The sequence below is a fragment of the Zygotorulaspora mrakii genome, chromosome 5 (assembly GCF_013402915.1).
Source record: "Zygotorulaspora mrakii chromosome 5, complete sequence".
In the NCBI taxonomy this organism is placed as follows: Eukaryota; Fungi; Ascomycota; class Saccharomycetes; order Saccharomycetales; family Saccharomycetaceae; genus Zygotorulaspora; species Zygotorulaspora mrakii.
Window position 1 is genome coordinate 1,094,604 of NC_050723.1, and position 16,040 is coordinate 1,110,643.

At 40.9% G+C, this 16,040-nt stretch overlaps 8 protein-coding genes across 8 annotated transcripts; 7 read left to right on the forward strand and 1 right to left on the reverse strand.

Moving 5' to 3' along the window:
• Window positions 1-1,246: 1,246 nt before the first annotated feature.
• HG535_0E05300 (isopenicillin N synthase family dioxygenase) lies at window positions 1,247-2,365 on the reverse strand (the record flags this gene model as incomplete). The annotated part of the gene is made up of 1 exon (XM_037289278.1): window positions 1,247-2,365. One exon carries the CDS (start codon window positions 2,363-2,365, stop codon window positions 1,247-1,249), a length of 1,119 nt encoding a protein of 372 aa, XP_037145173.1.
• Window positions 2,366-4,325: 1,960 nt separating this feature from the next.
• LST4 (Lst4p) lies at window positions 4,326-6,665 on the forward strand (the record flags this gene model as incomplete). Its single annotated transcript, XM_037289279.1, has 1 exon — window positions 4,326-6,665. The coding sequence occupies one exon, from the start codon at window positions 4,326-4,328 to the stop codon at window positions 6,663-6,665; it is 2,340 nt and encodes a 779-aa protein (XP_037145174.1).
• Window positions 6,666-7,482: 817 nt separating this feature from the next.
• SET2 (histone methyltransferase SET2) lies at window positions 7,483-9,552 on the forward strand (the record flags this gene model as incomplete). Its single annotated transcript, XM_037289280.1, has 1 exon — window positions 7,483-9,552. The coding sequence occupies one exon, from the start codon at window positions 7,483-7,485 to the stop codon at window positions 9,550-9,552; it is 2,070 nt and encodes a 689-aa protein (XP_037145175.1).
• A 343-nt stretch (window positions 9,553-9,895) lies between these two features.
• On the forward strand, window positions 9,896-10,510 carry ASG7 (Asg7p; the record flags this gene model as incomplete). The annotated part of the gene is made up of 1 exon (XM_037289281.1): window positions 9,896-10,510. One exon carries the CDS (start codon window positions 9,896-9,898, stop codon window positions 10,508-10,510), a length of 615 nt encoding a protein of 204 aa, XP_037145176.1.
• Window positions 10,511-10,890: 380 nt separating this feature from the next.
• On the forward strand, window positions 10,891-12,081 carry TOH1 (Toh1p; the record flags this gene model as incomplete). Its single annotated transcript, XM_037289282.1, has 1 exon — window positions 10,891-12,081. The coding sequence occupies one exon, from the start codon at window positions 10,891-10,893 to the stop codon at window positions 12,079-12,081; it is 1,191 nt and encodes a 396-aa protein (XP_037145177.1).
• A 508-nt stretch (window positions 12,082-12,589) lies between these two features.
• Window positions 12,590-13,957, forward strand: AIM17 (Aim17p; the record flags this gene model as incomplete). The annotated part of the gene is made up of 1 exon (XM_037289283.1): window positions 12,590-13,957. One exon carries the CDS (start codon window positions 12,590-12,592, stop codon window positions 13,955-13,957), a length of 1,368 nt encoding a protein of 455 aa, XP_037145178.1.
• A 117-nt stretch (window positions 13,958-14,074) lies between these two features.
• Window positions 14,075-15,154, forward strand: SPO11 (DNA topoisomerase (ATP-hydrolyzing); the record flags this gene model as incomplete). Its single annotated transcript, XM_037289284.1, has 1 exon — window positions 14,075-15,154. The coding sequence occupies one exon, from the start codon at window positions 14,075-14,077 to the stop codon at window positions 15,152-15,154; it is 1,080 nt and encodes a 359-aa protein (XP_037145179.1).
• A 201-nt stretch (window positions 15,155-15,355) lies between these two features.
• On the forward strand, window positions 15,356-15,994 carry ERP4 (Erp4p; the record flags this gene model as incomplete). The annotated part of the gene is made up of 1 exon (XM_037289285.1): window positions 15,356-15,994. One exon carries the CDS (start codon window positions 15,356-15,358, stop codon window positions 15,992-15,994), a length of 639 nt encoding a protein of 212 aa, XP_037145180.1.
• Between the last annotated feature and the right edge of the window lie 46 nt (window positions 15,995-16,040).

The following is a 16,040-nucleotide window of genomic DNA, read 5'->3' on the forward strand; positions in this document are numbered from 1 at the left end:
TTTCTAAGTAAACAGCTTTGGAAGAAGATCCATTATAAATCATCTCATACAAATCATCTTGCACAAATCGCACCGCACAAATAACCTCGCACCGCGCAAATCATAATCGCACAGCAGAGCCATTATAGACACCTTTTTTAGCACGCGGATGGTCTCACTCAATACGAACACAGAGAGCTGGCACTGCATGTCTGGCATGTAGAGGAAACAGATCGGCGGCATAAAGGGAGCAGCTTGCAAACTTACACCAGCGTCCCATAATGCTCTCCAGTTAGCTGTTACGACTTCCTAGTCTCTAGGAGAGTCGAAACATCCCTCAATTCTCGTTGTGACCTCACAAAAATACCCTCAAGCTCGATGCGCAGTGGTCTGTTCAATCTAGCACCGAGTACCACGTAGGCCAGTCCAACATATGTGCGAAGACAAGAGCAGTCAACTTGAAGACTTAAACCAATTAGCGGGATCCTCCTACCGGAATCCGACTTCTTTTATCATCTCAATTGTGCAAGACTGTTGAAGCGCCCTAAAACTGATGGAACAGGATCTCCGGCCAAGATGTCAACCGAACAGAACAAAGAAACATGAACGGCATAGAAAAGAGCACTGTTACCCTACTGGATCCGTATACTATTACTGTCCGGACTCGGCCTCTTTTTTTCAAAATATGTCCGGGATATTTCTGGAAAAGCCACACACCGCGATTATAAGTCCAATTATGTTAAGAATGCCGTGTCGGACGGCGCTCTGAGAAACAGTGAGCTCGGCGGCTAAATGGTAGGACACGCATCGGAAGTTATATGAAGGGACAGCTAGAAGCATAAGGTGACAATCAAACAGCTCTAGAAATAGTTAAGAATCGTATGTTGGAAGTGAGGGTGGGTGTCCCACAAATTTGGAAGTTGGTTGTAAATCGCATTATCAAGCAGCACCTGTGGACTTTTGTGCCCTGTCGTTATGACACGTGTTGGGTCATGGTGCCTCAGGGGTATGGCAGTAGTATCTGTGGACTCATGAAAGGTCTTCGCTCATAAGATTTTTTTTATTAGTGAAGGGCATTTACCGCCAAAAAGCGGGAGCATCGGTGTAGATGACCGGAGTTTATTGTGCTAATTTATCATGGTTGAAGGTCAAACTATTTACTTATACACTGGGAAAGATAGCATATATATCGCTATCATAGCAGGCAAAGGAAGCATTGTCGCAGAGTGACTTTTAAGTACTTCGGGGTACCACTGGGCGGCAATTCTTAGGCTGAATATTCGCAAAGCACTTGTGTAAGCACTTCCGGGTACCACTTGGCGGCAACATCCTGGTGAGATTTGATTCTGTTCCGGAAAACAGTGTACCCTACGGGATGCTTACTCACGTCTGGTGTAAATTGGAATCCCACGTCAACTCCCCAATCCGTGATACGCCTGTCTCTTTCATCTCTTTTTTTCAAAATGTCAGATGGTATACCGGATGCTCCTGTCTTGCGACAGTCCAGATCTATAGTCTGGAAAAAAGGAATGGAGATCCTTGTCCCTGAACCTAACTTTGGACTTACCACTCGGTGGATCGTGGCTTTGCATACACCATTGGTAATGGCTTCTAAGGTTTGACCTACATTCACAACAAGAGCTCCAGGATCGCTGTCAACGGAAATCCACTCGCCTTGGAAGTTCTGTACCTGAAGCGAGCAATTATGGTTTGAGGCCTGAAAAATGTAAGTCAGAAAGTCAGAATCACGGTGCGGGCCGACTCCCTGACCCAAATTTGTCTTTTTGTCTTGTTTCAAGGCTTGCGTTTTTTCATGAACGATGTCCGGATATGCAATGAGCTTCATCTTACATTGCTGGTTCTCTTTGAAGTAAGACTCGAAACACTCTGGGGGGAGTTCTAGTGCTTCACATACAAGTCTCCTAAATTTTGTGCCTAATTGAGTCATTTTCTTGATATACTCCGTTACCACAGGTCGAAAGTTTGGTGCGTACTGCTCGTCTGGCCACAAGTTAGGACCCTCGATCTGTTTGTACAGAGGCTCGCCTTCCTTTGGTGCTGGAAGTTCTGTTGCCAGATCAATTTGTTCTCTCCAGTCGGCCTTACCAGAAGTAATCTCATTGCCCAGTCTAGAATAGCCCAAAAAATGTGGAGAATTGATCATTTCACAGCCCTTCTTTACATCGTCGCCCAGAGCGAAGAATTCAATGGCTTGCTCTTTAATATCTAAGAAATCTTGTTTGGAAGGACCATGTTTTTCATGATTTACCAAGAGCAGAAATCCCACGTTTATGAGAGCATATTGCAGATTGGCAAGGAATCGAGGTTTTTTTTCTGGGTCAAACGCTTCTTCCAGATCAATGATGGGAATAGAGGAGAAGGACATTGGTTATTGCCTGTGTCGTTCTCTTTACAGTATTCGATCGTTACAGGGAGCATAAAACACTTTAAGGAAAGCTCAGAATGGAATTTACAACGTCCCCGAAGTTTCCCTTTTAATAGCCATAAGTTCCACACTTTCATGTCTCTCAGACCCGAGCGGATATTTCCAATGGCACCGTTACCCGGTGATGCTCGCTGTTACAGCTAAGGAAATATCATGGGACTTAATAAACTTTAGACTACACGATTCTAATTCTCGCGACATTTCTCTGATATTTGAGAAATTCTACTCAAGATTATTTGGTAAAGTGGGGAAGATTTGCTGATGGTTCACTTAGAAATCAGCTTGCTGCAATATGAGCACCGCTCTTACCAAATTAGACCTTCAGCTGATGGACCTCCGCGAAAGAAAATGTCAATATCTCCTCTGACAGTTTGTAAGAATATAGAATTCTGAACGATTTCCTCTTCAACACCACAAGTATCCCTTAAGTAATCATACTGATAAATAACCTTCTTGGTCATCATCAATCTGTGTCCCTATAGCACAATAAGCCAAGTCTATTGTTGATCCTTTTACGAATCTAAGCTCAAAAGGCTAAATGCTTTTTCAGCATCAGTTGTGAGTCGCCAACAAAAGGAGAATAGGCGAAAGTGTAGGAATATCCTATATACAATACTACTTGCACCATCAGCCCCACCATCTCTATCAGCTAAAAACTGGTATATAAACCAAGCTAGTACCTGAAGCAATTCATTAGTCGTGATGTATTTCACCTTTTCGAATCGGTGAAAGCTCATCGGCTCCCTAATTACCTCGCGACATCTCGGCGGCTAAACCTCTCGTATTCAGATACCATTTCGCAATAGGTAATAAAGCTTAATCAGACTGCTACAGGCAATCAAAAAGTTAGTTGGTGGTCAGTATAGCCTTAACTAAACGAACCGTTGCAAGTGGTTGAATTTCACCTTGCATGCTTTCGAGATACGCAATGGCGCATTTCTTTGATAAACTAAATTACTGAAAGTGTGAAGAAGGTCAAAGATTAGAAATATATTTCTACTATTTTTTGAAACTATGCATGAAAACATCCCTTCAATCACACTGAGTTCGCTAATCAACACAAGTGATAATGGCATGGAGCAAGTCAGAATTTCATAGCTCCTTAGTTCAAAGACTATTCATTAAGAAGCAGAAAAAATATTCGAGAAGTTTTGCGGTCTCAGTCTCACCTATAAAATGCGTTTGTCAAAGTCCTTCTAACGGAATGTGTTTTTTGAGAAATGTTCTGTGGGTAAGTTATCCCATTTTAAGTCGATAAAAATTGAATACTGTTTCACATAGAGCTAAATTCGAATGAAGTGGTGTGCGCAGTGCTTTTTGGTTCTGATAGTACCACAGCCTTTCAATGAATCTAATGTTTATGAAGATGCAAGTATTCGAGATGCATGTTTCTCAAATATGTCGCAACATATCTTGCTCAAGGAAAGATACTACTTAGAGCGGTGGCATTATATGATCTCGGCCCTCATGGGGAACATCGTGCAAGTATATCGAGTATCGGCCACAATTTAAGTGATCGCTGGAGCCCAATCTTAAAATAAGGGTCCTCTATGGTAGCTCTTGAATATTCCATTTGTATAGTTATGTATCTGTTTATTTCAGAGCTCACTCCCTCCTGCATTCGCGGGACTTTTCGTTCTTGCGCGTTGTCTACTTAAATCAATGATGTTCCATTTCAGTGTAACGCATGGAATAAAAACATATGATCCAAAGGTGCTTCAAGTTGAGTGCATGTGTCTTTCAGTTGTTACAGTTTGAACAGGGTCAAGCTTTCTAGCGTGGAGGTGAGGCGAACCAGTATCTGAGTATCGATTTTGGTGTTTGCGCTGCAGACGGCAATCTGTTCAATTTATATAGAGGAGAACGGTAGGTGCAGTAGTGTTCAACAGCGTGTGTTGACATGCTGGGCAGTTTATTGAGAAGAAGTTCTCCTAATGCGGGGCATAATTTAAGGAACTCGCATCAGCATCAACACCAGGGTCAAAATGCGTACGACATCTCACCGATGTTATCAAATTCAACTATATCCACGATAACTGCGGCAACGAATAATACACCAGCTCCCAGTTTGGAATCTATTCATTTGAATAGACCAGAAGAACCATGTTCTTGCACAGATGCCGTCTGCTCAACTCTTCCAATGCTGGATCACGTGTCAGATGAATTAAAGTACAAGCTCTTTGCCTCCAAGAACATGAATTATGGTACTGCTTCCTATTCCACATCCACTACATGTTCATCTTATGCCTTTCGCGTGCTTATTGTGGAGGAACAGGCTCAAATGACGAATAAGAATAATTATACAGTCGTTTTGGACTATTCCACGGCGAATGAATCCACAAACTACGGGCAGATAAGGCCCAATGAACTGAAGGAATATATATTTGGTTCTCCAGTGAGATCTAAGGAGTCCCTCCAGGAAAACAAATTCAGGACTATACCGAATTCTGAGCTGGTCATGATAACAAGAATTTTTCACTCACCTAAATCGAATAATAGATTAGCAGTCTCAATTTGTGTACCGATGGAACTCTTATCGATCATTTCCGAGGCATGGACACAAGTTTCTCAATGGCTGGATGAGTGTCAAGGTATCCTTCTTGGTATACTGAGGAAACGTTCTAAGTGCAACTGCTACTTTTTGCCAAATAACATGAAAGAAACTCATCCAAAGGAATGTCAGAGCGTAATTTCACTTTTACAAAGAAAACTGATTCCATGTTTAAAATCTACCTCTCAGATTCCGAGATTATTCTTGTATCCGGAAACATTTCAGAGTTTCGTTGGAACGTGGTTTAAAGATATTTTCAGTTGGATTGGTATTAAAGATGGCCCACGGCTGAATTTCCTGCCTGCATTACTGGCTAAAATTATCTGTGATTTTCAAAATCCGACAAAAGCTCAATATACAACTAGAATAGTCATAATGTCTGGTAACATGGTCGTTGCTAATAAATTAATTTTTATTTTGTCAGGTTTGTTGGAGCCCAGATATCGTGGTGATGTTGAACTCAAGAGTGAGCAAGAAAAAATCTCGCACAGCCAAGAGTCATTTCAAAAACCCGATAATTCTAAAAAAGCATCGTCTTTTTTAGAAACATCCAACACTGATCTTACGAAATCTTCATCCACTAGAAGACCATGGGAAATTCCCTACAATAATAGCAGCAGCAGTGTTGTCTCTGTCTCATCTAATGAATCCTTAGCGCATGTTATACAGCCATCATCTTTGAAGAGTAGCAGCAACTCTCTCCAGTACCTTTCCTCGTCCTTGTCGAGTCAACAAGGTTCATCGTACGGCTCTTGGTTCAAGAAGAGGCCTAACGTAACTCAACTACTGCATGGTAGTCCCTCCGCTAAGTCCAGTGATCAATGGGAGAAGAACTCCACAGGAAGTGTTAGAAAAAACTCGAGCAACTCATCCCTCCACCAGATGTTTTCAAAGAATATGGGCTATGGTACACCTCAACAGTCGCCTTCGATAAATGAATATGACGAATACCCATGGTTCGGTACACCAACTACCTGCAAAACCGAATCTACAGCGCACCATTCTACGGTCAGTTATAATGGCAATATCTTAGGAGAGGTTAATATTGAGAGAGACCCTCAAAGGCTGAACCAGACGGATTTGCTGGATGACGCATTTAATCAAATTTGTAGGCCGGATTCTAAGTCGCAAGGCTCTGAGTATGAGATCGTTCCTGGAGATTCGCGGCATGCGGCTTTCATGCAGATTGATGTCGATTACGATACCGTGAATCAGAGCATTCCCTCAGAGCTGCTACCTAGATATACAACATATTTGACGAATTTTAACCGCTGGTTCAACCTCCAGGCTTTTCCCGTATCTTCGGAATCCGAATCAAGAGTTATAAGCAATATGAGAAAAGACATACAGACAAACGATCACAATGTAGATTCAAATGCGAGCTCTAAAACACTTTTGGTATCGTTAAGATCTCGTGAAATTAAAGAGATAACTATTATGAGAAATGATTTGCATTCAATCACCACTCCCAGTCACGGTATAGTTCAAAAAACGAAGAAAATTTTCAATAATGGTAAATGTGGTAATATTTCAACAAGATTGATCAACTGCATTGCTTTTGTCAATGCTAGTATAAAAAAAGCAATGGATATCTATGATGACGCTGACGTGATACAAGAGCAAAAAGATGAAGAAATTCATAGGATTTTTATATCTTTATTACATTACACGAGAAACAACTCTGCGTGAGGCTTCTTGGCTGTTTTACTTATCGCGTAGTGAACAAATTCATTAACACTCCAAATAACAAATTACGTTTGGTCAGGCGTTCATGCTCTGCCTGCGAATTGCTTGGGTCAATTCGAAAAGTTGTGCAGGAGACTAATCGAGGAATAACAGTTAAAAAATAGGTCCTATGTTGTTTTCTGGTCGTGAACGCCATTTGTTTTTGCTTATTCGACCTGATTTGTATCTGGTCTGACAACTAGCTATCAGTTCACCTCTATTACTCACCTAATCAAGTAATCATATCATCATATCTCAGTGATAAATCTTGGAAAGTTGAGTAACATCATAAAAGAGAATATCAAGGTCGCGAACCAAAATATTTGACATTACATGCTTACGTGTTTGAACTAATTTATGTGCCGTGACATGGCAGACCCTGCATTTAGTTGATAGCAGCTGAAGGTGATCTCATGGCAGCCAGGGAGAATGTCACAAGATGTCAAAAAGCACTCTAATGCAATCTCTGTAGAAGGTGTGCCATCAAACCGATGGCAGTCTAGCACGGGAAAAAATTAAGATGCATATGTCAGCGAGAGATGATCTAAATTACCACGCCAGATCTTTAAATAGGATGATTATTTAGTTGAAAGATACATTTGACTAATTAAGATTAGTCCCATCGTTTTCGAGTAATCGGAAGAGAATCGCGTTGAACGGGTTGAAAAATTGTTTATTTCAAGTCTTATAACAGATGAAATAACAAAGATGAGATGATCAAAGCAGAAAAATACCAGGTCTTCCTTTGAGTTCCAATCACTTTGGTTATTGGCTGATTGCTATGTCAGAATCGCCGCCAAAAAAAACCCTTACAGACTTGGGGGGACCCAGACTCTATGGAGATGAGCCCGATAAAACAGAAGAAGCTCAAGGCACCTTCGAGACGCTCGACGAGTGTACATACACGCCCAAAAGTTTGGGAGCCTCCAAGCACAATGAATTTATGGAGTGTGACTGTTACGAGGAAATCATAGATGGTACCAATCATGCTTGTGGAGAAAACTCTGACTGTATTAACAGGTTGACTTTGATTGAATGTGTTAATGGGCTATGTGGCTCTTGTGGAGACAATTGTGGGAATCAAAGATTTCAAAGGAAAGAGTACGCAGAGATAGCTGTATTCCGAACTGAGATGAAAGGCTACGGTGTTAGGGCCGAAAAAGACATCGATGAGAATCAATTTGTATATGAATACAAAGGGGAAGTTATTGCAGAGAATGAATTTCGACGAAGATTGGCTGATTACGATGAGAAAGGTCTCAAGCATTTCTACTTCATGATGCTTCAAAATTCTGAGTTCATTGACGCTACACGTAAAGGCTCTTTGGCTAGATTCTGCAACCATTCTTGTAATCCTAATGCTTATGTCAGCAAATGGGTGGTTGCGGGAAAATTGAGAATGGGCATCTTTGCAAAAAGAAAAATTGAGAAAGGTGAAGAGATCACATTTGATTACAACGTGGATAGATATGGTGCAACTGCCCAGAAATGTTATTGTGGGGAGCCCAATTGTATAGGATTTCTCGGGGGTAAGACTCAAACAGATGCTGCATCTTTGTTGCCGCAGAACATAGCCGATGCCTTAGGAGTCAGAACAGCGATGGAAAAGAAATGGATCAAATGGAAAAAGAGTCAAGGTGAGAAGATCAAAAAAGCTGAAGATAATAATTATAATATTGAGTTTGTCGAATCTCTAAATCCTGAGCCGTGCAAAAAACCGGATGATGTTACCAAGGTCATGAGTGCTCTGTTACAGGCTGAAGATTCATTGATAGCTCTCAAACTTTTCGGGCGAATAGAGAAATTGGAAGACGAAACTTTATACCACCATGTAATAAAACTGCATGGATATACTTGTTTTACTAAACTTCTGAAAATTTTTGAAAATGACATCGAGACTGAAAATCGATTATTGGACGTTTTACTATCATTACCGAAGACAACAAAGAATGGTATCGTAAATTCGCAAATTGACGTGGCAGTGATGCACCTTAAAGAAATTTCAAAACCATTAAGCGAAAGCTGTGATCTCCTAATAAGCAAATGGAATGAATTTGAAACCTATAAACGTATAACTAAAAGAGATATAAGTGAGGCGTCAAAAAAGATGGTTGACTTCAGAAGAATAAGATTACCTGTCGGATGGGAAGTTGTTCACGAAAATGGTAAGCCAATGTATTATAATGCCCAATTAAAGACAAAATTACATCATCCTCCTTCAGGATCCTCAAAAACGTTTAGTTCTAACGGTTTACAAACGAATGGTAACGGCAAGTTAATAGATCAAAGAAATGCCATAATTCCGAAAAGGATGAGGTTAGACGATGATGAATATGAAAAGATGAAATTAAGGAGACTTGAAAAGGAAAATGATATGATCCAGAGAGCAAAGGAAGAAGAAATCAAACAAATGAAGTTAAAATTAGACATGGAAAACCGAAAGAAGAACGACCTATTAGAAATTATTGCAGAAGCTAATCGAAACAGGGAGTTAGAAAGAGAGGAAAATTTGAAGCTTGAACGAATAAAAGAGGAGCAAAGATTGCAGAAGAAGAAGCTGTCTCATTCTATGCACTTGGAACATAAGTGGAATAAATTCTTTGCGTCGTTCGTTCCAAACTTATTACGAAATTATGAAAGGGATAACCAAATACCACATGAACATATCAAACAATGTGCCAAAGATATTGTGAAAATTTTGACATCCAAAGAACTGAAAAAAGATAAAACTAAAGTTCCACCAGATCAGCCTAGTAAAGAAAAGAAAACAAAGGTTAAACAATTTGCAAAAAGCTATATGGAAAAGTTTCTGCAAAAGTATAAACAAAAAAAGGCTCTAACAAAAAAGTAATAACTTGTAAGTAATTATTAATTAGGATTTGACCTTCAAAACTGACATATATCATTATTCTTAGCGGATGCGCAAAAGCCTTTTTTTTTTCTTTATTGTAACGACTCTTTTAGGAAGTTACATGTGTGACAGGCAGGACGTCACAAACAAAACGGAGCCATGTATTTCGTATATTTCGTATGATTAAGATGAACTATGTTGCATTTATTAAACGTTCATGAAAAGTGCAATTACTGAAGAGCTCTCAAGAGGATGCAGTATTTAAAAGGTGATAATTCATCCATTTTTTGTCTTCAAGATTAAAATAGATGAAATACCTGACAACGTGCATGCATCATCATCAATGAGCAGCTCTTTAGATGGCACTGCCGACTGCAGTACGCCTATCGGCGATACAAAATATTTAGTAGCTCCTTTCGAGGAAGAGGTGCCAGTGGCCTGTTGCGAATGCATGTCTTGCAATCTCAGCCACAGATACAAGTACGTTCTGCCTTGGTTTTGCATTGGGGGATTTGTATTACCGCTATTTTGGTTTGCAAATCTGTTTGTGTATATAAGCGTCCAATGGGTTCCAAATCATGAACCGAGATGCTGCCACCTGGAACAGTACGAACCCCCTACAAGATACGAGGCTACGGCTGATTTTAGGAGGAGGTACTTCGAAGTGGACTCAAAGACTGTGGAGTACATAGAGCAAGTGAATGGAGCGCAAGACACGGCATCCGAAATAGATTACGGCGACTCTGAGGGCTCTGTCGAGTGCATCAATTTCACTCAAGAGGGCGGACCTTCCATATCTGATAAGACTCTCCATCTCACACAGGTTGCAGCAGAGACATTGAAAGAGCACGACTATATGAGAACACTGTACAAAAGGTGGACTGGTTTAGCTGTATTAGGCACAACTTTATACGCAATCGCTATTCCCTTGATCGCGAAAGTTTCAATGCACAGATAGACGCTCTCGAAGGTTTCTGCTAAGATCTGTGCACTCATTTTCGGCTACCTGATGCACTTAAAATGTGAATCCCTGCGTTAATGATGCCAAGCCGCTAGGCCACGATACAGGAAGCCCATCTGGAAAATTTCTATTTCCGTCTTTTTTGTTTCTACATAGGAAAGTTTTTCATCATGTATGATAGGAGTTTTTCGAAGGCTCGGCAAAGACAGCCATGAAAATCTTTGAATTATAAATATATAAATATATATTACTCGAAAAGATCCAGAATTTAACACGAGCTGAACACACTGTGCAGATCACGTAAGCCCTAGATAAACTTTTAGAGTTCAAGTTCATTCATTTAGTACATTTGGCTGAGATTTTTCCAGCGATTTAAGATGATTAATTCAGCACTGACCATTTCCGTAGTTCTCTGTTGTTGTTTGGCAGTCGCGCGGGGCCAAGTGAGAGCTTTCGATAAGATAACCTTCAGCAATGTCGGTTTTGCCGGTACATTCCAACCAGTTTCTAGATTTAGGAACATTGGCGATGCGGACAGGTGCACCTGTGAGGTTGGTGAGAGACAGTGGTTCTCAGGAAACAATGCGCCATTAGCAGACCATGTTTCAGTTCATTTCCGTGGACCCTTGAGATTAAGTCAGTTTGCTTACTATACCACAGGACAATACGTTATTGGTGACGACGGTACTGATTCATGGACCCGTAGAGCATACTATGGAGCATCCTCACAGGTGAGCGATAACGTCACATTCATGGGAAATGTTGGTGATAACTCTTCGTGCTTGGGAAGAGCTTTGGATTATGTCAGCTATGATGGTCTTACGAAGGCTGCGGGTTCCACATTATTAAGATCAGACAATTACATCAGCTCGGATGAAGAGTACGCCATTTTCTCCAATGTGTCTTGTCCCAACTCCGGCCTAGGAAGAGGTTGTGGTGTTTACCGTGATGGAATCCCAGCATACTACGGATTTGATGGTGAAACCAAGATGTTCTTATTTGAATTCGAGATGCCAAGAGAGACCCAAACCAATTCATCTTCCTTCAGTTATTACGACTTGCCAGCAATCTGGCTATTGAACGATAACATTCCAAGGACTTCTCAATACCCCTCAAATGCGAACTGTTCATGCTGGGCAAGTGGGTGCGGTGAATTCGATATCTTCGAAGTCATGAACGGCACCCAAAGGGACAACTTTTACTCCACATTCCACACTTTCCAAGGGATTGAAGATCTAGGTACTGGTATCCAATCGTATGGGTACATTCCTAGAGACACCCAAAACACAATGAGAGGCGGAGTAGTGTTCGATTCCGACGGTAACGTCGCGACCTTCCTATCGAACTCCACACAATTCGGCGCCAACATATCGGTCTCAGACATATCTTCTTTGCTCGCAGATTTCTCCACCTCCCAGTCCTATTCGAGCGCCTTGGCCTCAATATCGGGCACAGCCCCTACTACAACTTCGAGATCAAGCGGTTTCGCCCTCACCGAAAAACAAGGTGGTCTGTGGTACTACCTCTTTACTCTGTGTACTGCAATCGCCCACATTTTTGTGATCTGAGCATAGTTCGACGAGCCCGTGGATTCTTCACCTTTTGCAATCCCATTCTACACATTTAAATAAAACAAGTGCTGCTCACATGCCACTACAATACCAATGCACAATTAAGGAGCAGTTGCACCTATATAGATTAGAATAGAATATACATATGTTTAAATGTGTATTCAATATGATGGATTATTCAATATCTTGGTAATAGCTGTCCGGCGTATTGTTCAACATTTGTCCGACACTTGTCCGGTTTTGCAGCCTCGTGCGCCTCCGCACCTTCCCCTTTCCGTCTTTATGCCCCCTTCCCCATACAGGTCAGCGAAACCTGCGCGCCCTTTGAAGAACGACACAACGAAGGGCCGGGATATCACCTGGACTGGCGCCATTAATTCAACATGATTATCAATGATATCAGGGGAATATAAAACGTTTACAAGTGTATCCTTTCAGGTCACGGTATAAAATATACAGGAATTGAAGTTCTTGGAGCATTATTTGTTTTTCACCTGTTCGAGGAATGCTTTGCCAGCGAATGCTTTTTAAATCGATTGCCAGACGGTGCTACACTGCTGGACTACCTAAACGGGGCAGATTGAGTTCGCCAGAAAGTGACGCCAGAATACTCAAGACGTTTTTCAGTAAGGATTCAACCACAATAACATTTATCACGAGCGATACTCCCAATCATGAACCATTCACAGTGACGTTCAACAATCTTTTCCTGAGGGACTCGTGCAAGTCCGGGCGTTCAGTTGATCCTGCTTCGGGGCAGAAACTCTTCACGACGGGCCAATTGGTGCTAAATCCAGCCTCGACAGTGCCGGAAATGGTCAGGATCACGCCAGATTCCAAAAACGTGGAAATCAGCTGGAAGGACGGTGATTCGTACAAGTACTCATTGGATTTCTTCTACGAGTTCAAGGGGTCAACTTTTGTGACAAACTCGTTGAGAAAGTCGTCATCGAAGCATCGGCCTGTGCTGTGGGATGAAGACACGTTGAAGAAGAACATGGGCGAGTTGGTGTCTACCAGTTTTGCAGAGTTTCTGAGCGACGAAAAAATCTTGTACCAGGCCTTGGTCAATTTGCAAAGGTACGGCTTGACGTTCGTTAGCAATATCGATAAGGGAGATCATGATGCCGTTAAGAAGATCTGCGAGAGAATAGGTCCTATCAGAAGCACATTTTATGGGGAAACGTTTGATGTGAAAAATTCAACTCACACCACTTCAAATATTGCTTACTCCAATCTGGCGCTGCCATTTCATCAGGACCTGTTGTATTTGGAGAACGTACCGGGGTTTCAATTGCTGCACTCGATTCACAATCCCTATGAGGAGGGAGATGCAGGGACGAGTCTTTTTGTCGATGCATTCCATGCAGCTCGATTTGTTCGTGAACAGGATGCGGAAGGATACGAGGCAATGCAACATGTACCTGTCAATTATCATTATATGAAGGATGGGTATAGGTTTTATCAGTCCAGGCCAATGGTTGAGCATTACGACATTAACGAATCGAATACTATGATGAGTAACTATGAGTCTTTGATAAAAAATGTGATGTACTCCCCGCCTTTCCAAAGTGAGTTTACAACAGGTATTTATGAAAAATCTCCAGAGACTCAAACCTCACCCGGTAAATTAACTGAGAGATTTCTATTTAGAGACTTCACCCATGCCTTGGGCATCTTTGATAGTCACATCAACCAACCAGAAAATCAATTCAAGCTGAAATTGCCAGAGAATACATGTGTCATTTTCAACAACAGAAGAATTCTCCACGCTAGAACTGCTTTTACGGGGTCTTCAAGGTGGTTCAGAGGGTGTTATTTGGATAGGGACTCTTTCAAGAGTAAGCTGAAATTTCTAGAAGAAAAATACTAATAGCCGCCGAGCTTGCGCTAAAAAAATGAAATCATCAACAAGGATCCATATACATACACAGTTATATATATATATATATAAATGTGTTTATAACAGCTTTGCGCTCGAGAAATCATTATGAAAGAATGTTTGAATGACTATATGAAGCAATGCTCGACCAAGCATGACCTTTTAGAAGCATTGAAATCTCCGTCACGAACAATTTATGTAACTGTCTTTCAAGGATCTGTTTTAGACACAATAGAATCAATTTTATCACTAGCAAGAAACTCCATCGAGCATCATCAGCAACCGATTAAATTCATTTTGGGAGGCTCAGCGAAACCACTATTGTTCCCCAGCTTGAATGACCCTAATTCCACTAATAAAATTTCAGTTCTCCTTACACTGCTACGTACCATCCATAAATGCTTGGAGGAAAAGGAGGTGAGAACGATACGAGACATCTACTATTCCAATGTTGAGTTATATAGAAATCAAAAGAAAGTAGATTATTGGCTTTCGACAATTGTGAGGAGCTTCCATTTACCATCAAAAGAGTATCTCAATATTGTTCCCGCGCAGAAAGGCTTATGCTACACAACTTTAGGGATTAATGTGGAAACTGACGACATGCAGAGCGCAATAATGAAAGATTCCTCTGTGTTGATCCCGCACTTGAAGCAAAACTCTAAACTGACACTAGTTGAATATACAGATACAAGACTGGCACTCATTGTGCTCGAGAAAGAGGCAGTCTACAATAAACTGGTGGATGCCTATAGTAAAGAGCTCCAGCCACATAACGTTATAATTGTTACCGGAAAGGGCTATCCAGATTTTTTGACAAGGCTTTTCTTAAATAAACTTCAATCGTTTGCATCCTGTATCAAAAGTTGGAGCATTTATACAGACGCAGATCCTCATGGTATTGACATCGCATTGAAATATATGGAAAACGATCACAATCCTCTCTACAAATGTGATCTCCTTGAATACAGAGGTGTCCGTTTATGTCAACTGCTGAGGCACAAAGACGTGCAATTTTTGGAACTTTCGCAAAGAGATGTTTCACTAGCAATCAAATTACTTGATAGGCTTACCGATAGCACTCACTGTGAGAGCCATTTATTTTTAATTGAGCTTCAGAGACAACTATTTTACTATAAAAAGGCAGAGATGAACGCCATAGACAAGGATCACTTCTTTTCACATTAAGTAGGATGAACGCGTCTTGTTGCATTATATTCTTGGAAGGTCACTTTTTTTTGGGTTAACGTGTTCAATGAAAAAAAAAATGATTTAACTAAACCAAACAGAGGGCTCACACTTACATAATAATTTAACCTGTTACAGCTAGAAAGTCATAGGCTAGGGAGGTTTTGCAAGTATACATTGAAATCTCAAAGTTTGTGTGCAATGACATCTCTTTCTTACTCTATAATTGCTGCAATTCTCCTTTGTGTGCCTAATTTAGTTCAGGCCGCTAGTTCGAATTATGCACCAGTAGCAATTAATCTTCCCGCCTTCAGCAAGGAATGCCTATACTTTGATCTGGTGTCACACGATGACTCTTTGGTTGTCAGCTATCAAGTCTTGGCTGGTGGTAACTTTGAAGTTGACTTCCAGATAACTGCACCAGACGGAACAGAAATTGTGAATGAGAAGCAGAAAAAGTTCTCTGACTTTCTAGTGAGATCATATGGTTTGGGACAATATGAATTCTGTTTCAGTAATACCTACGGAACTGCTTTGAAAAAAATAGAAATTGTATTAGAATTAGAAAAGGGTAGTATCGCCAGTGAAGGTGAAGAATCCCCTGAAGATATTATTGCCAGTAACTCAATTGAAGAGATTGATAGAAGTCTTTTGATGATCACCAAAACAATGAGTAATCTAAGAGGAAGGGAGCATAGGAATAAATCTACTGTCGAATCTACTGGGTCAAGACTCACTTGGCTATCTTTGCTAATAATGGGTGTTACCGTTGGAATCAGCGTCTTACAGGCACTGATTATTCAATTCTTTTTCCAGAGTCGTTCAAGGAATTACGTATGAGTAATTGTAGTGCTACCTCTGCAAATATGCATACATACATAAATAG